Consider the following 20,596-nt stretch of genomic DNA (forward strand, 5'->3'; position numbering starts at 1 on the left):
GATGACAGCAAATGAGAAAAATCTCAGTTGATGAAACAAAGTCTCGTTAATGAAACATTTTAATTAAAGATATGGTAAAACTGAGTTATTGAACTATAATCTAAAAAAAACGCACTTTTAAACAAAGGACTCAGGCCTGATAGAGTCCACCACATGCCTAATGTGACAGTTTCAAATTAATTTGTTTTGAGATTCTTCTTCAGGACTTTAAAGGCTCAAATAGGCAGTGATAAAACCTTGTAATTGTTCTTATAAGGGTGTCAAACGATGTCAAAGGGTGTCAAATGATATAGAGTTGAAATCACACAAACTTTGTTCAATTTAAAAAACAACTGTTTCTCCTGTTTTGTTTTTTCAAAATGAATATGTGATATTTCTTCCTCTCATGATACAATAAGATGACGATGATTTGAAGTTATCACTTTATAAAGTTCTCCCCCGTCTATAATCTCTGCAAACGAGAGGTTACGAGAGCCACGAGAGTCCATTATGATGTAATATTGGGCTTTACTCCTCCCTCTTTGTTTATACAACGAGTCCCTTGGAGATGGAAACTTCAGGAATTGATCACGCGCTGGGACAAACCTCGGGGTTTGACCAATCACAGCAGAGTGGGTGAGGTCATAGTAAACAAGATTTAATCTCCAGAAAAATAAAGTTGTTTTCAACTTTAAAGGGTTAAAGTACATTTTCTAGATTAAATATTTCAAAGAAAAGAGAGTTTTGTACAAACAGACACATACTGATGATACAATAGAGTCCAACATCTATTTAAGACACTTAAATCAACACATTAGTTGACATTAGTTGATAACTCCATGTTTTCTGTCATTATTTTTATTACTTTTTAATCCGGTGAATATCATTGATGTCAGAACTGCTGCCCTTATACTTAGTATCTGTACCAAACCATTGATACTAATGCCTCCAAGAAAAGTGGATGAAGATGTACTGTGAGATTGTTTAAGTAAGATGGACTTGTACCCCGGAGTGAATGTGGTCAGTAAAATAAATTGTGCTCATGTGTGTGTGTACATGTGTTCTTTTCTTCCAGAGCCCTACAGTCCAGCCGTCTGGGTGATGATGTTCGTCATGTGCCTCTCAGTGGTGGCCGTCACCGTCTTCATCTTCGAGTTCTTCAGCCCCGTGGGATACAACCGTAGCCTGCAAAGCGCCAAAAGTAAGAGAACAAATCCACGTAGGCTCCGACTCATTCACCACCACCTTTATAATAAAGTAAACATTCCAATTGACTTTGTTTGAGCTTCACACATTCACTCTTAGATTTGTGAGGAAGACTCTAAAAGGGCCTCTTGAAAACATCGTAGGCTAACTGTGGTCTGCTAACTCATGTATTGATTGCAATGTATTGATATAATGACCTACAAATAGGTGTTTGAAGTTATAGTTTACCCAAAATTCAACCTTCAAACTTAACTAAAATTCAAACTATACACTTATGTTCTACTCACCTTCATGTCGACTAAGGGTTGGGATTATTGTTTTTCTTCATCTTCGTCCAAAAAGACACAAAACAGGTTCTTCCTCTGAATGAAGGAATTTGTTTTTAGACAATGTAAAAATGAGACTTGAGTCTGGAATCAGCGATATTACTGTATTGAAGAAGAAAAAGAATACAACAATCTCTGGTACAACAATCGAAGCTTCAGACACATCTATGAGAAACGGCAGCTTTGAGTCTTTGCCACAGAAGTTGTCTTTCGCCTCCTTCAATACTGGTTGGGAGGTCATCCATTAACCACATGACAAACGTATGCTCCCCAATAAGCAAGACGCAAAAAACGCAACAAAGAGTTGCTAGGTACTTCTCCAAAAAGGATCCTCTCAATACTTTGTTTAGCACTCTAGGACTAACTAACTTCAAGGTCGCTCATTTATGAGTCTTCCCTTAGGGATCTTCCATGTGGAAAAAGTACACTTAGAGTTTATGAGCCTATATTCCCTGTGGGCCTTCAACTGGACATGAACTTAACATTTAACCGTAGTAGAGTTAAAGAGATAAATAATATATTATAAAGCTTAAAAGCTGACATGCTACACAGACGGGAAACACTCCAGGTAAATATTATAAAGTACTTCCCGTTTCTACTGTCTACAACGAACATACATTTTTGTCTATAACTCCAAAAAAAAACATATCACTCTGAAAATAATGTGTCAGTAGAAAATAAGGAAAAGGAAAATATATATTTATTGTTGTCAACCATTGTACATAAACCTACAATAATAAACTGATAAAGGAAAAACAAGGAATTGGACAGTATCACAATCACATTCATACTTCCTTTTGAAGTTCTGAAAATATACATTTAGTTCGGCCTAAATTGACTGATTTTGGCCCCTTTATGCAGTTGACCCCCCTGCCCTCGTCTGTATAACCAGCGTTAATGTGTGTCTAAGAAATAGTATTTTCTACTCACCATAGTCGTCACCATTAAGACGAAGGACAGTGAGCTCTGCTTGCTACATTATATTGGCCTTAGTCGCCATGAGAGTGAGTAGAAAATGAGTGAAATTTGTGTCAACCATCCTTTTTTAATCTTGACTACACAAACTAAGGTTTTTGTTCTTTCCCACTCAGAAACGGGCGGGTCAAAGTTCACGATCGGGAAGTCAGTCTGGCTTCTCTGGGCTCTGGTCTTCAACAACTCAGTTCCTGTCGAGAACCCCAGAGGAACCACCAGCAAGATCATGGTAAACAGCGACTGACTAAACCTCCTAAGTGGGTGGATTGTGTTTCGCGGTTGTTTGTCTGTGGCTGATTGTTTTCTCAACACACTTGAGATGCCGGTTATTCTACATCTCAGTGCGGATGACAATGATAAATATCTACAAATATCAACAATTACTCTTTTATGCCTAATCCCAACTTAAAAATAATATCTTAAATTTGCAACTAGTGAGTTTTTCCCCTCTAATTCAATGCTCGACATTTCTAACTTTATTTCCTGTCACCGCTGGTTTTATTTGAACTCAAACATATTCAAAATGACTCGACCTCATGTGTTGGCCGTGGGTGGTGCACATTATCGAAGCATTAGAAATAAACCTAAATGATTGGACCTGAAATGCGGGAGAAAATTAGTCCCTGCTATCACATGACACCAAAAAACCTGCCTGGTAATGATAATGATAATGATGATACGCGGAACTGTAATATTCATTAGTGTAGCCTGATTCCCAAATGCCTGGTTAGATGAATCGGTCTCAGGGTTGATGCCAAACTTCCTGCTGCTTTTCATCTTCATCACCTGAAGATTTCTTGAAGCTTTATTTGGAACCACAGGAGAGCAGGAGTTGAGGTGAGAACACTCGGCTCTTGTGATTTTCTCGACCACTTCTGTCATGTGGAGAGTTCATTAGCGGCAGCAGGTTTCAGTGAAGGTGTCGGAGTTGAGGAGGCAGAACTTTAAAAGTGTCAAAGCGTTGCTGCAACAGAGTTTTTAGACTTTGCCGATGTAGCGTTTGAGCTTCCGGATTCAAAACAACACCTCCTAGTAATTTGTGTGTCGTAGGAAACCCTCTTGAACTCAATATATGGCTTTTTTTCAGTTTATACAGGAGTTATTTCTTCAGAGCTTTAACTTATAACTCAAAGTAAGGATGATAAATACGTCTTTTACACAAAGAAACCACTTGATATAAAATATTTAAAGAAATGTTGTTTCGTAACTTTATCCAAGAGAGATTTCACACTAAATATTTAAGAAGCTGTAGATATATATATATGCATTTATTCTCCACTGAAATGGTGTATTTTCACCCAATCTGTTTGCATGTATGCTCATTACTAATGAAAAAAAGGGAATTTAAAGAGAAGCTGCAGTTCATAATTTTTATCTTTAGCTTTTATGAAGTTAGTATAACCGAGCAGACGCCTTATAAACAGAAACAAAATACATGGATGAGTAAGAAAAAAAAAAAAACACAAACAATCTGGTAGGACAAGAATGAGAAAATCATGAATTTAAAAATGTAAGTTTATCCCTTGTGTTGTCTCTGGGTCAAGGTGAACGACCTCCTTGGCTTCCATAAATAAATATGCAGTGGTGGAGGTCGTTCACCTTGACCCGGATGGATGGATGGATGGATGGATGGATGGATGGATGGATGGATGGATGGATGGATGGATGGATGGATGGATGGATGGATGGATGGATGGATGGATGGATGGATGGATGGATGGATGGATGGATGGATGGATGGATGGATGGATGGATGGATGGATGGATGGATGGATGGATGGATGGATGGATGGATGGATGGATGGATGGATGGATGGATGGATGGATGGATGGATGGATGGATGGATGGATGGATGGATGGATGGATGGATGGATGGATGGATGGATGGATGGATGGATGGATGGATGGATGGATGGATGACAAGGGATAAAGGAAAATAAATATAAATCACAAAATATTGTTGTGCTTATTTGATTCTTATAAACTGATGAAGATTCAGCTCTTAACTACATATATTTTCTTCGTAAGTTTTAAAGATCGATTAATGTGTAGATTTAAGTTAATCTTAAATAGATGTTGGACTCTATTGTATCATCAGTATGTGTCTGTTTGTACAAAACTCTCTTTGCATTGAAATATTTACAATCGAAAATGTGCTTAAGCCCCGCCCACTGAACACTTTTTTGGAGATCAATCTTGTTTACCATAACCACACCCACTCTGCTGTGATTGGTCAAACATCAAGGTTCGTCACCAAGTCTCTTTTGTATAAACAAAGGGTGTGTGTTTACAGCTTGTTGGAGGAGGCGTGAAGCCATTATTACGTCATAATAGACTTCGCTCTTGTACCCCCTCATTCGCCGTGATTGCAGACGGGGGAGAACTTTATAAGTATTAACTTCAAAACATGGTCATGATGAGAGACTGACTGCATCTTGGAGAGGAAGACTTCAACATTTAAAAGATGTAATGAGTTTGCTTTCACATCATTTTCCCTTTAATGTATTTTAATATTCTATAAACTGTATTATTGACCATTTTGTAAGTGTTGAAAAGTTGATCTGATTACGGTGATAGCACTCTATTAAAACTCTAATAATTGTCTTCTCAGTAGATCGTTCAGCTCGACATATTCTACTGACTGGTTAATAAGTTAGACACTTACGATATTAATTTTAACATTACTAGTTACCCGCCCTCACATTGACCCTTGACCTCAACAAGTCACCTCATCCAAAACTCCTGTAGCCCACAAAAGCCATGCGAAACCACGCGTGAAGCTGATACTGGAATCTCCGCCTTGTGTTGTGCATCAGCAGCAGAAGAAGTTAAGAGAGTATTTATTATCGTCTTCATTAAAGGAATTATGCAAATGAATGTTTGGCACAAAGTGTTTGGAGGCAAATTACTGTGTTAATTACGGAGCAAGAACGAATTCACTGCAAATATTAATGTTCTCATCACTTCCTCTCCGGCTGGGTGAACCTACAGCCATAAATATGATGCTTAAAGAACCTTCGGGGGACTTGTTTTCCTGCCTACACCCAAACAACACTTCAGCCTGGAGAAGCAGGAAAAACAAATTGTTTTTCAGGGGTAATTTATTTGAAACCCATTATCTCTAAAAAAAAAAAAAAAAAATCATACATAACTACTTAATACTGTGAGAAGCTAAATTGGAAAATGTTTTTTTTTTTTTTTTTTACAAAAACCTGCCAAAAAAACTCTGTAAACTCATACTAGTCCAGAAATGTACCTCTCCAATTCAAAATAATCATTAAAAGAGTAGATGCAATTTGTGTTCTGAATGAAAAATGCTCATAAAATCCAATAAATGCTCATCCTGGAACAGACTTCCTTCTTTTGGCTCCTTCAGTGATTCGTTTTAATCTAAACTCACAGCAAGACTGAGCGCGTTGTAATATAATGTATATAATACATTTTTAATCGCTCACAGACAAAGAACTGTTCTGCCGGATGAAATTCAATGTTTTGTCGATACAAGCAAATGGTTTCTTGAGGTGTTGCCAAGCAACAGTGAGTAAATATTCAACTGTTAGTTGATCGTTATATTTCTTTTTCTAGAAAAATAGAAAAGCAGGCAGACAGACACGGACGTTTGATTGTTCATCTGTGTTTAGTTCCGCTTGTAACTGAGGTTTAAGCCTCCTCAGAAGTTAGTGCAATTATTCACATAAATTGATGTTTAGCTTCTCCTCACGTTATACTTGTCTTTCTGTAGATATTTTTCCATCCATTCGTCATTAAATCTTCAGTTTATCGTTTCCTCGATTTGAGAGATCCTTGTAGAATTATCGAAGGTTCACAACAAAAACTGCTATTTAAAGATTTAGTTTCTAATCATTTGTCAGCACATAAGTTGTTTATTATGAATTATTGTCTATACATGTAAACGTAGAAGACAACTGCTGGGCTCCTAATAGGATGTTCTGGTTTGGAACATTACCGCTAACTGATACTTTGCTAAGTAATTGTCTAGTCGGATAAAATGATAATTGTCTTAAACTATTTTGTATGTCATGTATTGTTGAATGATTATGGTTCACGTTGTTTCTGACCCTCTGTCTTTCTTTGTGTGTGTGTCTTTTTACTCCAAATTGTGATGTTGGTTTAATAATAAATGATCATCAAATCTATAATAAAAATATATTTTTAAATGGCATTTACTAAACAAATACATGTGTTTTGTATCACTCAAAACTCAAGAAGATGCTTCACAGATTGGCTTTTAGAATGTGATTTTTTTTATGTGGCGTGTTGGACGAATGGACTATTGTTTGACTGTTAATAAAAGTTAGAAATCAATCACTGGTGTCACCTTATCTTTCAGGTTCTGGTCTGGGCCTTCTTCGCTGTCATCTTTCTCGCCTCTTATACTGCCAACCTGGCAGCTTTCATGATCCAGGAGGAATACATCGACACTGTGTCCGGACTCTCCGATAAGAAGGTACTGATAGAGACACAAGGGAGAAATGAATCTGACTAATGCTGTAGAAGAAATCTAGTGCCATTATAATAACAATTACCATTCAAATATTGAATGTAAAATCAACTATCAACACTTAATTTCCACAGTGTAGAACTTCTGTGGACTAGAATGGCTTTTCTTATGCCGGTAACCTTGTTATAGTTTAAAAATACATGAACAAATGGGTATATTAATTGGATTGGCGATAAATATATACAACAAAAGTTGACAATACTTGTATCTCCTTGGATAAATAATTTTCTCAGTGAAAACATTGTTTCTACTCATGGATTCAGGAGCTTAGATCTCCCTGTTTTTCTTCTCCAGTTCCAGCAGCCAACCGAGCAGTACCCTCCTCTGCGCTTCGGAACGGTTCCTAACGGCAGCACCGAGGAAAACATCCGCTCCAACTATCCCAACATGCACCAGTATATGATCCGCAACAACCAGAAGGGAGTAGAGGAGGCCATCGAGAACCTGAAGACTGGGTCAGTTGCAACAGTCAGCCCAGTCTCACTAATCTCTTAATATTCTAGAACATATTTTCTCTTGGGTCCTTGCACGTTAGTGCACCAACGACAATCCGTCATGTTCTTGAGCAACAATCGGGCTTTGTTATCAGGTGGAGCATTTGTGGCCGTCAATTTAGTCTTCAGGCCTGAGGTGAACTGGAGCAGCCGTGCTACCTTTGTGAAGCTATTCAATTGAAAAAAGGGATAAGTGAAGAAATCTGCCGTCCAGTACAGCTCCATTCTGGCTGCACGGTCATGAACTCTGTCTCTTCTGAGCCCGAGCTCTATTTCAAATGCCTGTTCATACCCGCTTAAACGCTCAGCTTCTGCTGACACACACTTCTGACTGCTCTTTTACAAATACCTTCATTTTTTTTCACATGTATATATATATATATTGCAGTCATCAGTTGCCAACAAGTCCAGGAGGAGCTGTCACGACAAGACGCTGCTCGTCGAGCGAGTGAATGATTTCAGTGGCTCTCGGTCAAAATGGTGATCTGGGGATCTGATAATGGATTTGTTACTACACCTGCTCTTCATCTACTCGCTCATTTTTATTAACACCAGGGAGTTGTACAGGAGCGCCGAAGTAGCATGGCAGTGGGCAGGAGGGAGGAGAAGGACAGAGAGATCAGGAGGAGGGGAGGAAAGTGTGATGTATAATCCGCGGGTTTCAGTGACAAACACCTTCTATTGATAACGTGTTTTCTTAGCATTTGATTGTAAAAAAACATTGTCATTCCAAATGAGTCTAGTTTTGTGATTAAGGGGACTCAGAAACTCCTTCCTGTCTAATGAGTTCTGCGCATTCATTTAATCCAAGGAAGAGTAACATTTAGAATTAAAACAGTCAATTTATTAAAAGTAAAGAATGATTACAAAGGTAGGCCATACAAGACCTTAAATACAACAGTTAACAAAGAATGCAAGTTATTCAGAAATACCAGAAGTTCGAGCGCTCGGTCAAGTCTGTGTCCGAAATCCTGGTTCACCCACCAGATCCTTCCAGAGAGTGGCTCAAAACCTTTTAGCCTGTCCCTTCTTTTAAGACCTCTAGACCCTCCCCGAACACTTGAAGTAAGTTGAGAATACAATTACAAACTCGGGATACGGGATGTTTTGCAAAATCTGACTCCTTCATGAACAACAGATCTTGTAATCATGCCTTGACCTAAACACTGACCTAAACAAATAATCTTTAGTCTTCCTTAACACTAACTTGAGTTATCTCAAACCAGGTCTGTAGACCATAAATTCTAGGTCTTGACATTTTTAGAATCGTATACGTTTCTTATCTCAACAAGAAGAGCATGTCCACATGGCTTACATCCTCTTCCCAACACACATAGCGTTCACAGTTTGAACTATTGACACACAGAGGTCATTGACAATAATATCTGAGACACATACAAAGGTTCACACAACGTTAAGCATTGATGCTTAGAACCTTAAACTTTTGAACCCTGCTTTTTGGGAATAACACATTTGTTAGACGGTAAAATACAAGAATATGTTTTAACTCTGACTCTAACTTGAATTCATGTATGTGGATCAATCTGAGGATATATCTTCATGATCCTTTATTTCTCAAGCACAGTTTCGGTGACTTAGACCATCCACGCCGATAGAAAGTGACACATAAGTTGCTAATATTCTCATTGTTGAAGTGAGAAGCAGAGGGAGACGAGGCTGCTGCTCTTCTAGAGTCGGAGGAGAGCGTCTAACAACATTAATCATTTATTTCTGGCACAGACCGACGTGTTAGCTGAGAAGCGGAAACTTCCTCATCTTATAATCCAACTAAACGCTTCGGACCCTCTGCCCGCTCACTTCTCTCTTTGAATTCCACTCAACGAAGCGACTTGTAACTGCTGTGAACAGTGAGGGCAGTCAGAATGCAACTGTAAAGCAGCAGGAGCGAAGCATCAGTCTACAGTTTGATTTCATTTCCTCGCAGGAGGCGACGAGGTCGGAAAAAAAGATCTTTAATGAGAACAATCATGCTCGGTCTGTTCATGTTGTGAGATACAGTTCTTCCATCCAAGATTTTCACACTTTACTTGATGTGTTTGTCATTAAGAAAATCCTTTTTTTTTTTACAAGTAAAAACATCCAAAGTCTGACCCACGGGCCATTACTGGCCCCTGAGCAGGTCGCAGGACTGTAGTAAATATTTAAGCAAAAAGCAGATTCATGGTTTATCCAATAAAGTCTGTCTGGCAGGGGAGAGTGGACATTAATAGCCACAACTTAAGTAGAGCGTTGATGAATATCTGCTCGAAATGAAACCAATGTAGTTCATTTATATCAGCAAACCTTGTTACATCCTCTTTGTAGAACATCTGTCTCTTAATGTGCATTAAGAAAAGCACACTCTGATGTAATACATATTTATAAGCTTTATAAGACTTAAGAAAATGCTGGATAAACATGCATCTACACACGCTATACCCTATACACACTATATATTATTTTGAGTCATTGTCTGTCCGAAGATAAATATAGGGGGTCAAATTATATCTATAAATTTAGACACATTCCTCTTCCTCAGCGTATCAATAAACACACAAAACTGTCTTACACAATGTCATTCACAGGGCTGCTTTGAGTGTGGCAGTCACACAATTACACCTGTTCTCACACCACACTTGAGATTTGATTTTACCCATTTAATAGTTTATTTTCTTTCATGATAAAAACTTTGGTCCTTTTCCTGTTAATCTAGCAAATCACGACAGACACCACGCGATACCAACCAATCAGAAGCAACATAAGGCGGGTCTTGTGTCTATCTTTCATAACAATACCAACAAACACAACACAGAGAAATCAACATTTTAACACAACAGCGGAAACACCATACGGAGGTCAAGCTATCCATAGTTCGTGTTTCTCCAGTCATGAAACGCTCTAATCACGGAGCATCCGAATTTTGCTTTTCTTAACGCAAAAAAATGACTACATACTAAACTTTGTGGGAATTTTTCACAACGCCACAAACTTCCGGCTTTTAAATGAAGAGCATTGAATCAGCTATTTTTGCCCTGTAATGAGTATTATCACTGTCATGCATCTATTGTCAAAGATGACAGGTTAATGAACCTATAAGTGGCATGAAAGTGAGGACATCAGTGTTAATAATTGGAAAATTACACATTAAAAGACGTCAATTGTTGGCAGCCCTGTCATTCTTTACAACATGTACCGAGCAAATAACCTAGTATCAACCAACAACACATGGCACAGACATTCATACACCCACGAAGTGAGGCTTTGCCTGAGCTTGCCGTGGAACTCTTTCTCAGTTGTTCAGTACGATAGTTGTTAAGAAGAACCAGCTGCGGCTTCAGATCGCGCTGTAAATGCAACACCTGTCGTCAGGAACATGGAGGTTTCGCTCAGTGTGGGCAGTGAAATATCCGCCGCTATATACACTTGTATCTATAATGTACTTTTCGGTTGAGGTTCATCCTGTGGTGTCACTTCCTCCCCTGCAGGAAGCTGGACGCCTTCATTTATGACGCCGCGGTGCTCAACTACATGGCCAGAAAGGACGAAGGCTGCAAGGTGAGTTCCGTTTCCTCCGTCTGCGTAGCCGTAATGACAGTCATTATTAAAGTGTCCCGCGGCTCCAGACTGTAATGAATCTTCAGCTCTCCGACTTCCTCTGCAGCACTTTGACAAGCGGGAAGCCAAGTGAGCCCTGATGAAGCGCCAACATCTGCATTTAATAAATCAAACTCTTCTCCTTCATTCACATTTCTGCCTCTTGGCCCCCCCGAGCCTGGGTTATATTGTCATTTTTTGGAGGGTGAAGCCGCTGTTGGTTTATTTATAAGTTTGCTCTGTCTCCTCGATGAGAATGGATTTCCTTCTGGGTGATCGTTTCTAATGCAGTTTGCTGCAGGACGTCGCCCGCGGCCGCCTCACGCCGCCGCAGTAATTACCCCAACCGGAGTGGATCTGTGTTAATTCCATCAAAACAATATCAACCACTGGAGCTGAAGGGCATCGCACGATGTTGCATAAAGCTGAGAGAGTCGTGCGTTCACGGTCCTGAGTTTCTTGAGTGGGTAACACCAGGCTGGAGACAACTGGCGTTCCACATGTTTAGGGCTCAGACCAGCTGGGCCATTCACGTTAACAGCCTCTTCAAACCGAGCAGATCCGAGAATTGGTTTAAATTTAAGCCATTGTAAACTCAAAGAGTCGTCGTTTTCAGAAGTATTAAAGGAAGATTATTCTGTGCTGGCATTGTTAACAATCTCCGTGACACAATTAGAACACGGTCCAGAAAGAATGTTCAAGTTTAAACAGGGCTCAGAAACAAGAGGGGACTATTGTGCAGGAGTTCTTTAAATGTCAACTCATCGATTATATTGTCACTGCAGATTGGATTCCTTTTTTTTTCTGTTTGTTTTGTGGAAGCAAAACCTTGACTCAAGAGCCCTGGAAACAAATGTGTTTTCTTTCCCTCTGACTTGACGGGGCTAACAATGGTTCACTGTGAAATGTAGACCCTTCCACTTAAAAAAAAAGGAGTACATAGTAATAAAACTACTGAAAATATGTTATTACATGTAATTTCTTTAATCAAGACCAAAAGAAACCAGACTCACGACAAGTCAAGAGCGGAAAATTACGCAGCTAATGTGTTGATTGTGTTATCAGTTATATGTTTAATCCAGAGGCCAGTAGGAGGAAACTCAATGAGTACCCAGTGTAAACCTAGTCTCCCATTGAAGGATAAGGTGGCTGCCGGTATTGAACTAGAAACCTTCTTGCTGTGAGCACTGCAGCCACACTTCTCTCCCTGTGTCTGAAACAGCTGAGTATCACATTATTAATAAACCCTCCTCTTCCCTTGAAGGTGATGACCATCGGCTCCGGGAAGGTGTTTGCCACGACCGGCTACGGCATCGCTCTGCACAAGAACTCTCGCTGGAAAAGACCTCTGGACCTGGCTCTGCTGCAGCTGGTCGGGGACGGTGTGTATTCGTTTTGTTTTGAGACACCGGCATCCGACTTCATGTTTTATTTATACTCGGCAGTGTGCTGTGGACTCGCAATAATGTACACCTGCAGATAGAAAACTGCTCACATAAGCACAACTGTCACAGACTCACGATCCTATATATATTCTGTCATTTACAATTTTAACATTGGCTTTTGATGCCGAGCTGGAAAACTGTTGATGGCAGAAAATGAAGCAGAACCAGACAGAGACAAAGAGAGGCGAAGGGGACGGCATGCTGGGATCAGCACGGCACGTAAATGCTCCTCAGCGTGACGCGAACATCGCTCAGAGAAAATGTCAACATATTGATTCTCTCAGCGTGTTTGACATGATAATGGAATCAGCCAGAAAACATTAAAATCACATTACTTGTCAGAGTAATTGCTCGATGGCGTCTCAATTTCGACGTGCCCACCGAGAGCATTTTTGCACATTTGGCTTCGCCTCATTATCATCTCCACGCCGCACGTTGGAAAAGTCAAACCAATTTCCTGCCAGGATCTGGAAACTCAACTGGAGGAAACATTAACCGAGTCTCACGCGCAGTGGTCCCACAGGTTTGGTAATTGCTCGTCGTAAAACACTGTTGTTGTTGCCTCGTTTGTGTAGCATGACTGGATGAGACGTCAAATTGGTTTCTCATGGGAGCTATTTAGACCGAGATAGACATTAGACAAGACGAGGGTCGTGTCAATGGTTCTCATGTGCAACACACGCGGAAAAAAAAGAATCCAAATTCAGTTTGTTACTTCAGACAAGGACAACGACTCCGGGGGCGAACACACAAATGAAGTCTCAAACAAACTCTAATGTTCCCATTAAGACGTGAAATTATTTGACTGAAGGCGGTGTGTAAAAGAAGAGCTGTGATGAAAGAAACGGACAGATTTTAAGGGAAAAAATGGACAAAGTGACATAAGATTTAAAGCTGTTTAAAAGTCATTATATTTGATAAAACAAAAGATGTTTACAAAAAAGCTTTAAAAAATAAAGGAGATACAATATATTTTTTAATTGTTTTTGACCTGCTGCTACATGCATGGATTTACCTTTCTAATGTTAAAACGGATTTTTATATTATTTATTCTCAAGCTTTTTTTTTAAATAATTGAATTCAAGAGTTTCTACTTTGAAAGGTTGAATTTGTTTTAATGGAATAATTTAATTAAAAATCTGTTTTTTGTAAGATTAAATTAGCTTTTATTGAAATCTATCGTTTGAAGTCACAGACAAAAGTGCTTCTTTCACAGAACGAGCCTGATAAAGAGACACGTCTCCATAGAAACAAGTTTATTCTGACACATGACACCGCTAAAAAAAATCTGGGGGTAAAACAGGAAAGAAGGATAATTCATTGTTCAATTGATTAAATTAAATCATTCAAAATTATTCCAATGCTGAAAAAAGATATAGAAAACCTCAATACAAATATAGATAATTTCTGTTTCATTCAATCTTCTGCAGGCACTGATATGATCAATAGACTTTTCTACATTGGAGACTTGTTTCTGCTGCACAATCATGGACATATTTCTACACCACGAAACCTGTTTTTTTTCCCACTTACCTAGGATATGGCTAAGACCAAGCAAAACACGGCTACATTGTGTGAGCCCTTGCTGTCAAACTGAAATCCAAAATAAGACTTTTTTTTCTAAAAGTTCTCCTTTTCAATTAGTTATGACCCAATTATCATGAAAAATGTAGGGATTGAAGCAATCAATTTGACTTTTCAAATTTAATGCAAAAGTGTTTGCTTTTTTTTAATAATTACTTTTGTCAACAATAAGAATAATGACTGTGTGAATGCTTGTTTTAAGTGTTATAGAGAAGTGGTCCTCAACTTTCGGTCTGTGAGACATTTGTTACGTGTCTGCAAAATAAATAACATTAGCATGTGACTCTTGACTAGAGAAAATGAGCAAAACACAAAGTATTTAGAAACAAAACTTCTGAGTCTTGTTCTGTATAAATAACACTTATACACAAACTGACACTGCAGCACAAAGGAGACACACACATACAGAACACCATCGTCTGCATACAATCATACATAAATAGATGCAAATACACAAACATCTTGTTGTAACCAGTCCAGAGATCTGCGTTATGGTGAGATCTTCTTTTATTTCATGCACTTTATTGTAGATTTTGTTTTTGCAGGTCATGCTGTTTTATCTGTAGGTCGGTCCGTGAATATAATCCTGACATTTAACGGGTCCGTAGAACAAAAAAGTTTGGGGACCACTGTTATAGATGATCTACTCCGACTTTATCTCCTTTAAAATGAGGTTTTGTGTTGAACTGTTTCCAGTCATACCTTATTTACGATTTGAAATATCATTCTGATATAAGATTTCCTACCCATGCAACAGACTTCTGAATAAATGTTAAAAAATCAATAAATAAAAAATGAGATACAGAATTAGACTGTATGAATTGAAATATACCCGAGAAAATAGCCTACACAGTCAGAAATATATCAGTGAACAACCACAACAGGTTTTTTAGGTGGTAGCTCATTTTTGAATGGCCTGGTAGTTTGTCCATGAATTCAGGAGAAAAAATAAGTCTTCATTCTTCTAAAGAAGTTGTGTTTTTTCCCTTGTATCAGAATCCAACACATTTTAACCCTGTTAAAACATGTTTTTTGTTTGTTTGTTTATGAAGAAGAATCTACAACAATATATGTTTTGTCCTAAATCATTTGTGATAAAATACCACTGAAAGCAAACCATCCAACTTATTATCCAAGAAGTGTTTATTAAACTTGTAGTAGCCTTTCAGAGCCGTTGATCCTCTTGTTAAAGAAGAAAAAAAAAGGAGCTTCATTTCCCACAAGAGGTCTTCGGCATGTTCTAATTATGCTGGAAAGGAAGCAGATGCATGACAATCTTCTAATGATTAGCTCTGAGGTCTGTTTCATTATTCCTTTCAACGTGACCTTTTTCCTTCATTTGAAGTCGTTCAAACACTGAATATTGCTGATGCCCATCGAGTCATAGCCTGGAGAAAAAAAGTGTTTTCCAATAAAAATCTGACAAGTGCAATATTAAAATTTGAGAGGCAGCACAATTACTCCTCTGTTGTCTTTCCCTCTTCTTTTTTTTCCTCTTTCCCTGCACCGAACAGAAATCCTTTTCACTATATTTCTGCTGGACGTTTCGGTGTCTTTGATTTGATGTTGATGCTGTGTGCTGATGTGCACTCCACACTCGTGTCTTTCCATTACAAAAAAAACATCACTCTGAATAACCCGGGAGCTGCTTCCAATAAAGGGATAGTATTTGCTTGCCGGACTGAAAATGTTTCCACTAAGTGTTCGGCACTGACAAGAAGATTGTGTCTGCGATTCAAGATCCTGTTGGATGCAGCTTGTCTGAGTGTGTCTTTGGTGGAAACACTGTCAGCAGAGAGAAGTGTTTCTATCATAATGTGGAGCAGATCATCTGGAAAATGGTTTGGAAGAATAATTCATTCATCATTCTCGCAGGTGCAGGGAAAGTGTCCGGAGCTGCCGCGTAATGATGATGTCACATCCTCCAGTCACATTTGAATTTTTTAAAAGCTCTTTATGAGTTCATAAAAACTAAAATGAAAGATTTAAAGAAAATTCCTACCACAGAAGAATACTTAATATTAACAAAAATAAACCTATTTTTTAATCTGTCACTTCCTGGTCCGTCCATTTGACCATTTATTTAACAGCAGTATACTCGTCACCAAGTACTGCAAAAGACATAAAAACATTGATAATTTCTTCTATTTAAAAGATGTAATGTAATGCATTGGACCATAACTCAGCCAATCACCAACGTTTTCAAAGTACCTTTGACAGATTCACTCATTCAATGTTTCGATGGTAATATAAAACTATTCTGCGGTCTTATGGTATTTGAGCAGTAGATGGTGATTTATAAAAAGGACAATGACCTGCCGTTGTCAGCCAATCACGAAGCATCGTCGGATCAGGAAGTGACAAAATGGACAGAAGCGTACAAAATGTTAATGATTGATGTGTTCCAAGTGTCGTCAAATTATTTATTTAAAGTATTATCAACCCGTGAATCAAAGCAATTAAAAAATCTAATTGTGACAGAGGGGTGTGACATCATCACTAAGCGACAGCTCACTCATAGCAAAGCAAAAACGAAGATGAGATCTCATTCATGTCACATCTACATCTCCTCGATATAAATGAGCACTAATTGAGACAAAAGTGGTTTTCTCATTCTTCTCAAATGTCTCTCCTGAGAATTAAGTCTCACAGTGAGCACTGTACACATTCTCTAAGTTCTCTCACAGCTTTATCTTTTCCTGATCTCAACTCGGAGAAAAATGAGACATAATTTGCTCATATTTCTCAATTTGATCTTAGTTATATCTCAGTGAGAAATACTGTCCCTCACTGCTCACTATTTGAGTTCTCAGATTCTCTTACAGTTTCTCTTTTCTAGTGGATTAGAAAAACGAAAAATTAGTGCAAGCTCTCAAATTAATCCTTTGAGCCTTTGTCAACAAATGTAGGGCCAGAGCAGGCCTGTTTATTCTTTTCAAAATAAAAGGTAGTTCAGCGCCATGTTTCAAATGGTTCACATTTGTTTACTACACATTTGCACTTTACTTGATATTTGCACTAAACTAGATTTGCACTATAATGACACTAGTGACCAATTCACTGGTTTCTCATTTGTATGGATGGGAATTCAAGTTCAAATAAAATAAAACAATACAAAATATGAAGTACAGTGTGGTTTTTAATTGATTAATTGAATCCATGCAAAAATACTATCCCGTTTTAAATTTCAATATTTAGTATTGTTTTTACAGTCATTTTTAATTACTAAAGATAATTCATTTTTAAATTGTGGAGCGAAAGTATCTGGATGTTCTGTTCTATGTTAGTTTTTGTATCCTTTGTCTTTGTTATTTTTCTTTGATCAATGTTCTTTATCTTTATCTTTAGACTTAGATTGTATCTTGTTCTTTGTCTTTATTTCTCTTTGTTCTTGTTCTTATTTTATTTTGATTTATTTTTTTATGAAAAATTGTTGTATTTTCTGTGGCTATTGGAAAAAAACAATTTCCCGAAGGAGACCTCCTAAGGGATCAATAAAGTTTTACATTACCTTACCTTACCTTAATTTGTTCTCATATTTCTCAAATACAGCCTGGATCAGGTGTTGCACAGTGTTCACTGTGAGACTATCATTCTCATTTATAGCACAAGAATGGAGTTGTCCATGGCTTGAGAGGTTTTGGGTTCGATCCCAGCTCCGGAGGAGCTTTTGTAAGATCGCGTTTAATGCTCATACTTTTCAGATTTGTCTCCTAAAAGATGATGGACAGTGAAAAGAGTGATGGAGGGTACAGTGAGAGAAAAGAGGAAAGTGTGGAGTAGAGCAGCAGAGACCAGGAAGGGTCATGGATAGAACATTTAACAAAAATGTTTTTTGGTTTAATTTTGTTTTTTTTAGGATGAAACTAATATGGTCACATGCTTGTCTAAAGCAACATGAATGTGTCTTCAGTGAGACTAGATTAGACAGGGAAAGCGAGATCAGCCCAACGCTCGTTGAAAGTGGAAGATTTCGATTACGCGGCGAGCCACACATGGAGAAGAGCGTCCGTGTTTAGCGTCTGCTGTCAGGCCCGGGTCGATCCTGTGTTAATTCAGCTGTCGTGAGATGTTCGAATCCCCGGAACGCAGCTACTTGGGAGCGTCGCCATACTCATCGGAGGGAGATTTATGTTTCATTTGAGCAGATATGACGTCCCAGTCAACACAGCTGAGTCACAGTGATCTAATCTGAGCACCGGGGCTTCCAGACGTTGTTAATTAACCCAGAGGTCAATTAATATTGCAACAGTGAGCGTGAGGAATCACTCCAGTCTTTGATTGTGACATTCACACAGTTTGTAAGGCTTCAGTTTCTGCATGTGTGGTTCCCAGCAGCTGGTTCTTCATTATTTACCTCCACTGTACTGAGAGGTTCAACACCTCAACATATGTTGATATTTGAAGTAACACGGAGCAGCTGACAAACTCATATGGATTGATGATATTGTTAATGTTTAGAATTGGTCAATATATGGTTTTTAACATGATAGCAATTTGATTTTATGATTGGCTTTATAAATATCTAATTTAATTATTCATAATATATTTAAAGTTATTCTCATTGTCCCTCATTTTCGAGAGAATGTTCTTACTGTTTAAATAATGGTGCGACATACACATGAAAACAAAAAGTACAAAAATACTTGTTTTATATCATGTAATAATGCAAGAGAATTGTTTATTTTGCTTTGATGTAAATGCTATATGGGGTTTTCACATACAATTAAGTGAACTTTGGGAGTAGAAAAAGGTCAACTATTGCTTGCAGTTACCCAACCTGAGAACTTTTTTGTCCAAAGAAGTTGCGTCTCTATTTATCTTTGTCATTGCACATAATTGTTTCATTCGTAGTAGGAAAAATGCGTTTTATACATTGACGTTGCTGGATCCTGATGAACTGAAACAGAATCACGAGCGACAGCAGAGCCTTTGACTTGACAGGTTGGTTTTCACAACAACAAAAAAAATCAAGATCTGGTAAAAAACATTATTTCTCTCAGCTTACTCTAAGCAAGTCAGTCAATTAAAAACGTGTACATTATTATAAATCTGGTTAAGTTTGATAAGAAATCATTTGGTTTTGAATGTCCTATTAATTAGTTTTCTGAATTGCTGAAATAATCATCATAATAATAATAATGATGATAATACAATTCTTATCATATATATGAATGTATATAAAACATCTCAGAGTCACTTAGTGCTTTACATAAGAAAAAGGAAAAACAACCATGAGTCAGTTAAAGAGGACAAACTGCAATAAATATACCAAACATTATTATGATAATGATCGATGATTAAAGTGATAGTTCACCCAATATTCAAACTTTAAATATTTTCTACTCACCCTCATGTCAACTAAGGGTTGGTATTATTTTAAGAGTGTTGTTCTTTTTAAAGTCATAGGTAAAAATGTAAGCCAATACTAATGTAGCGCCTGGAGCTCAGTGGTCTTCGTCTTCTTCTTTGTCCAAAAAGGCACTTTAAAACATCCAAATACTTCAATACTGCTCGTCTGTAACTTTCAGGCAGATTAAGGCTGACAGTCTGTTATCACCCACTAGGTTTTTTGGGAACAATTCCTCATATTGGAGCTCCAGTCGCTACATTAAAATGAACAAACATTTTTGTCTGTAACTCTTAAAAGGAACAGATTACTAAATAATCCCAACCCTTAGTCAACGTGAGTAGAAAACGAGTTTTGAGTTCACGATCACTAACTAACGTTTTATTTATAGTGTTTGTATATTTAGGTTAAAAAAGAAAGTGAACATTATATGGAATTATATTTAACCTTAAAAATCAAAAAGGATTTTACGGATCCCAGGGTTTTCTTTCCTGTATGAAACCAGTCCAAATGGCTCTTTGAGTGGTAAAGGTTGCCGACCCCTGGTCAATCTGGAAACTACTTGATTCAACATGTATTTAAAAATATAGTCATTATATAATGACTAAACCCTTGAATCCTCAATAACAATCATCTCGTGCAATTTAGCCACACAATTATACTGACAGAGCATAACTCTATAGTTTTTCTTTACAAAATATATTTATTTATTCATTTTTCTTAAATATTTTAGACACATTTTCAGTTAATTCTTAAGATGATTAAGGAGACAAGTTTAGTTATTGAAAGTTGTTTTTTTTTCTACCTGACCTTTATGTCAGATTGTATTTTCTGTGTATCTTACTCCTTTTTTTTCCCTTCCATCTAATTAATGTATATCTTACAGTACCCGCCTCCTTTCCTTCCCCTCCCTTCATCCCTCCATCTCCTCTGATAAATGCAACTTGTCTGATCCGGACGCTGATCTAGTTTTCCAGTTCTCTGATCGAATTTTCCTCTCTTGTCCCTCACAGATGAGATTGATATGCTGGAGCGTCTCTGGCTGTCAGGAATCTGCCACAATGATAAAATCGAGGTTTGTCATGCTACGTTTCTGCCTCATCGTCACAGATAAGATATA

At 37.9% G+C, this 20,596-nt stretch overlaps 1 protein-coding gene across 1 annotated transcript in view; it reads left to right on the top strand.

The window, feature by feature from the left end:
• grin2da (glutamate receptor, ionotropic, N-methyl D-aspartate 2D, a) overlaps nucleotides 1-20,596 on the top strand; it is a 96,076-nt gene that overhangs the window by 65,775 nt on the left and 9,705 nt on the right. The window contains exons 10-16 of the mRNA XM_087787201.1: nucleotides 1,055-1,180; nucleotides 2,603-2,715; nucleotides 6,839-6,955; nucleotides 7,304-7,464; nucleotides 10,989-11,058; nucleotides 12,362-12,479; nucleotides 20,490-20,551. Of these exons, the coding sequence (XP_087643327.1) occupies nucleotides 1,055-1,180; nucleotides 2,603-2,715; nucleotides 6,839-6,955; nucleotides 7,304-7,464; nucleotides 10,989-11,058; nucleotides 12,362-12,479; nucleotides 20,490-20,551 (767 nt within the window). The remainder of the gene's footprint in view (nucleotides 1-1,054; nucleotides 1,181-2,602; nucleotides 2,716-6,838; nucleotides 6,956-7,303; nucleotides 7,465-10,988; nucleotides 11,059-12,361; nucleotides 12,480-20,489; nucleotides 20,552-20,596) is intronic.

Source organism: Callionymus lyra, chromosome 3, assembly GCF_982586985.1.
Source record: "Callionymus lyra chromosome 3, fCalLyr1.hap1.1, whole genome shotgun sequence".
NCBI lineage: Eukaryota > Metazoa > Chordata > Actinopteri > Syngnathiformes > Callionymidae > Callionymus > Callionymus lyra.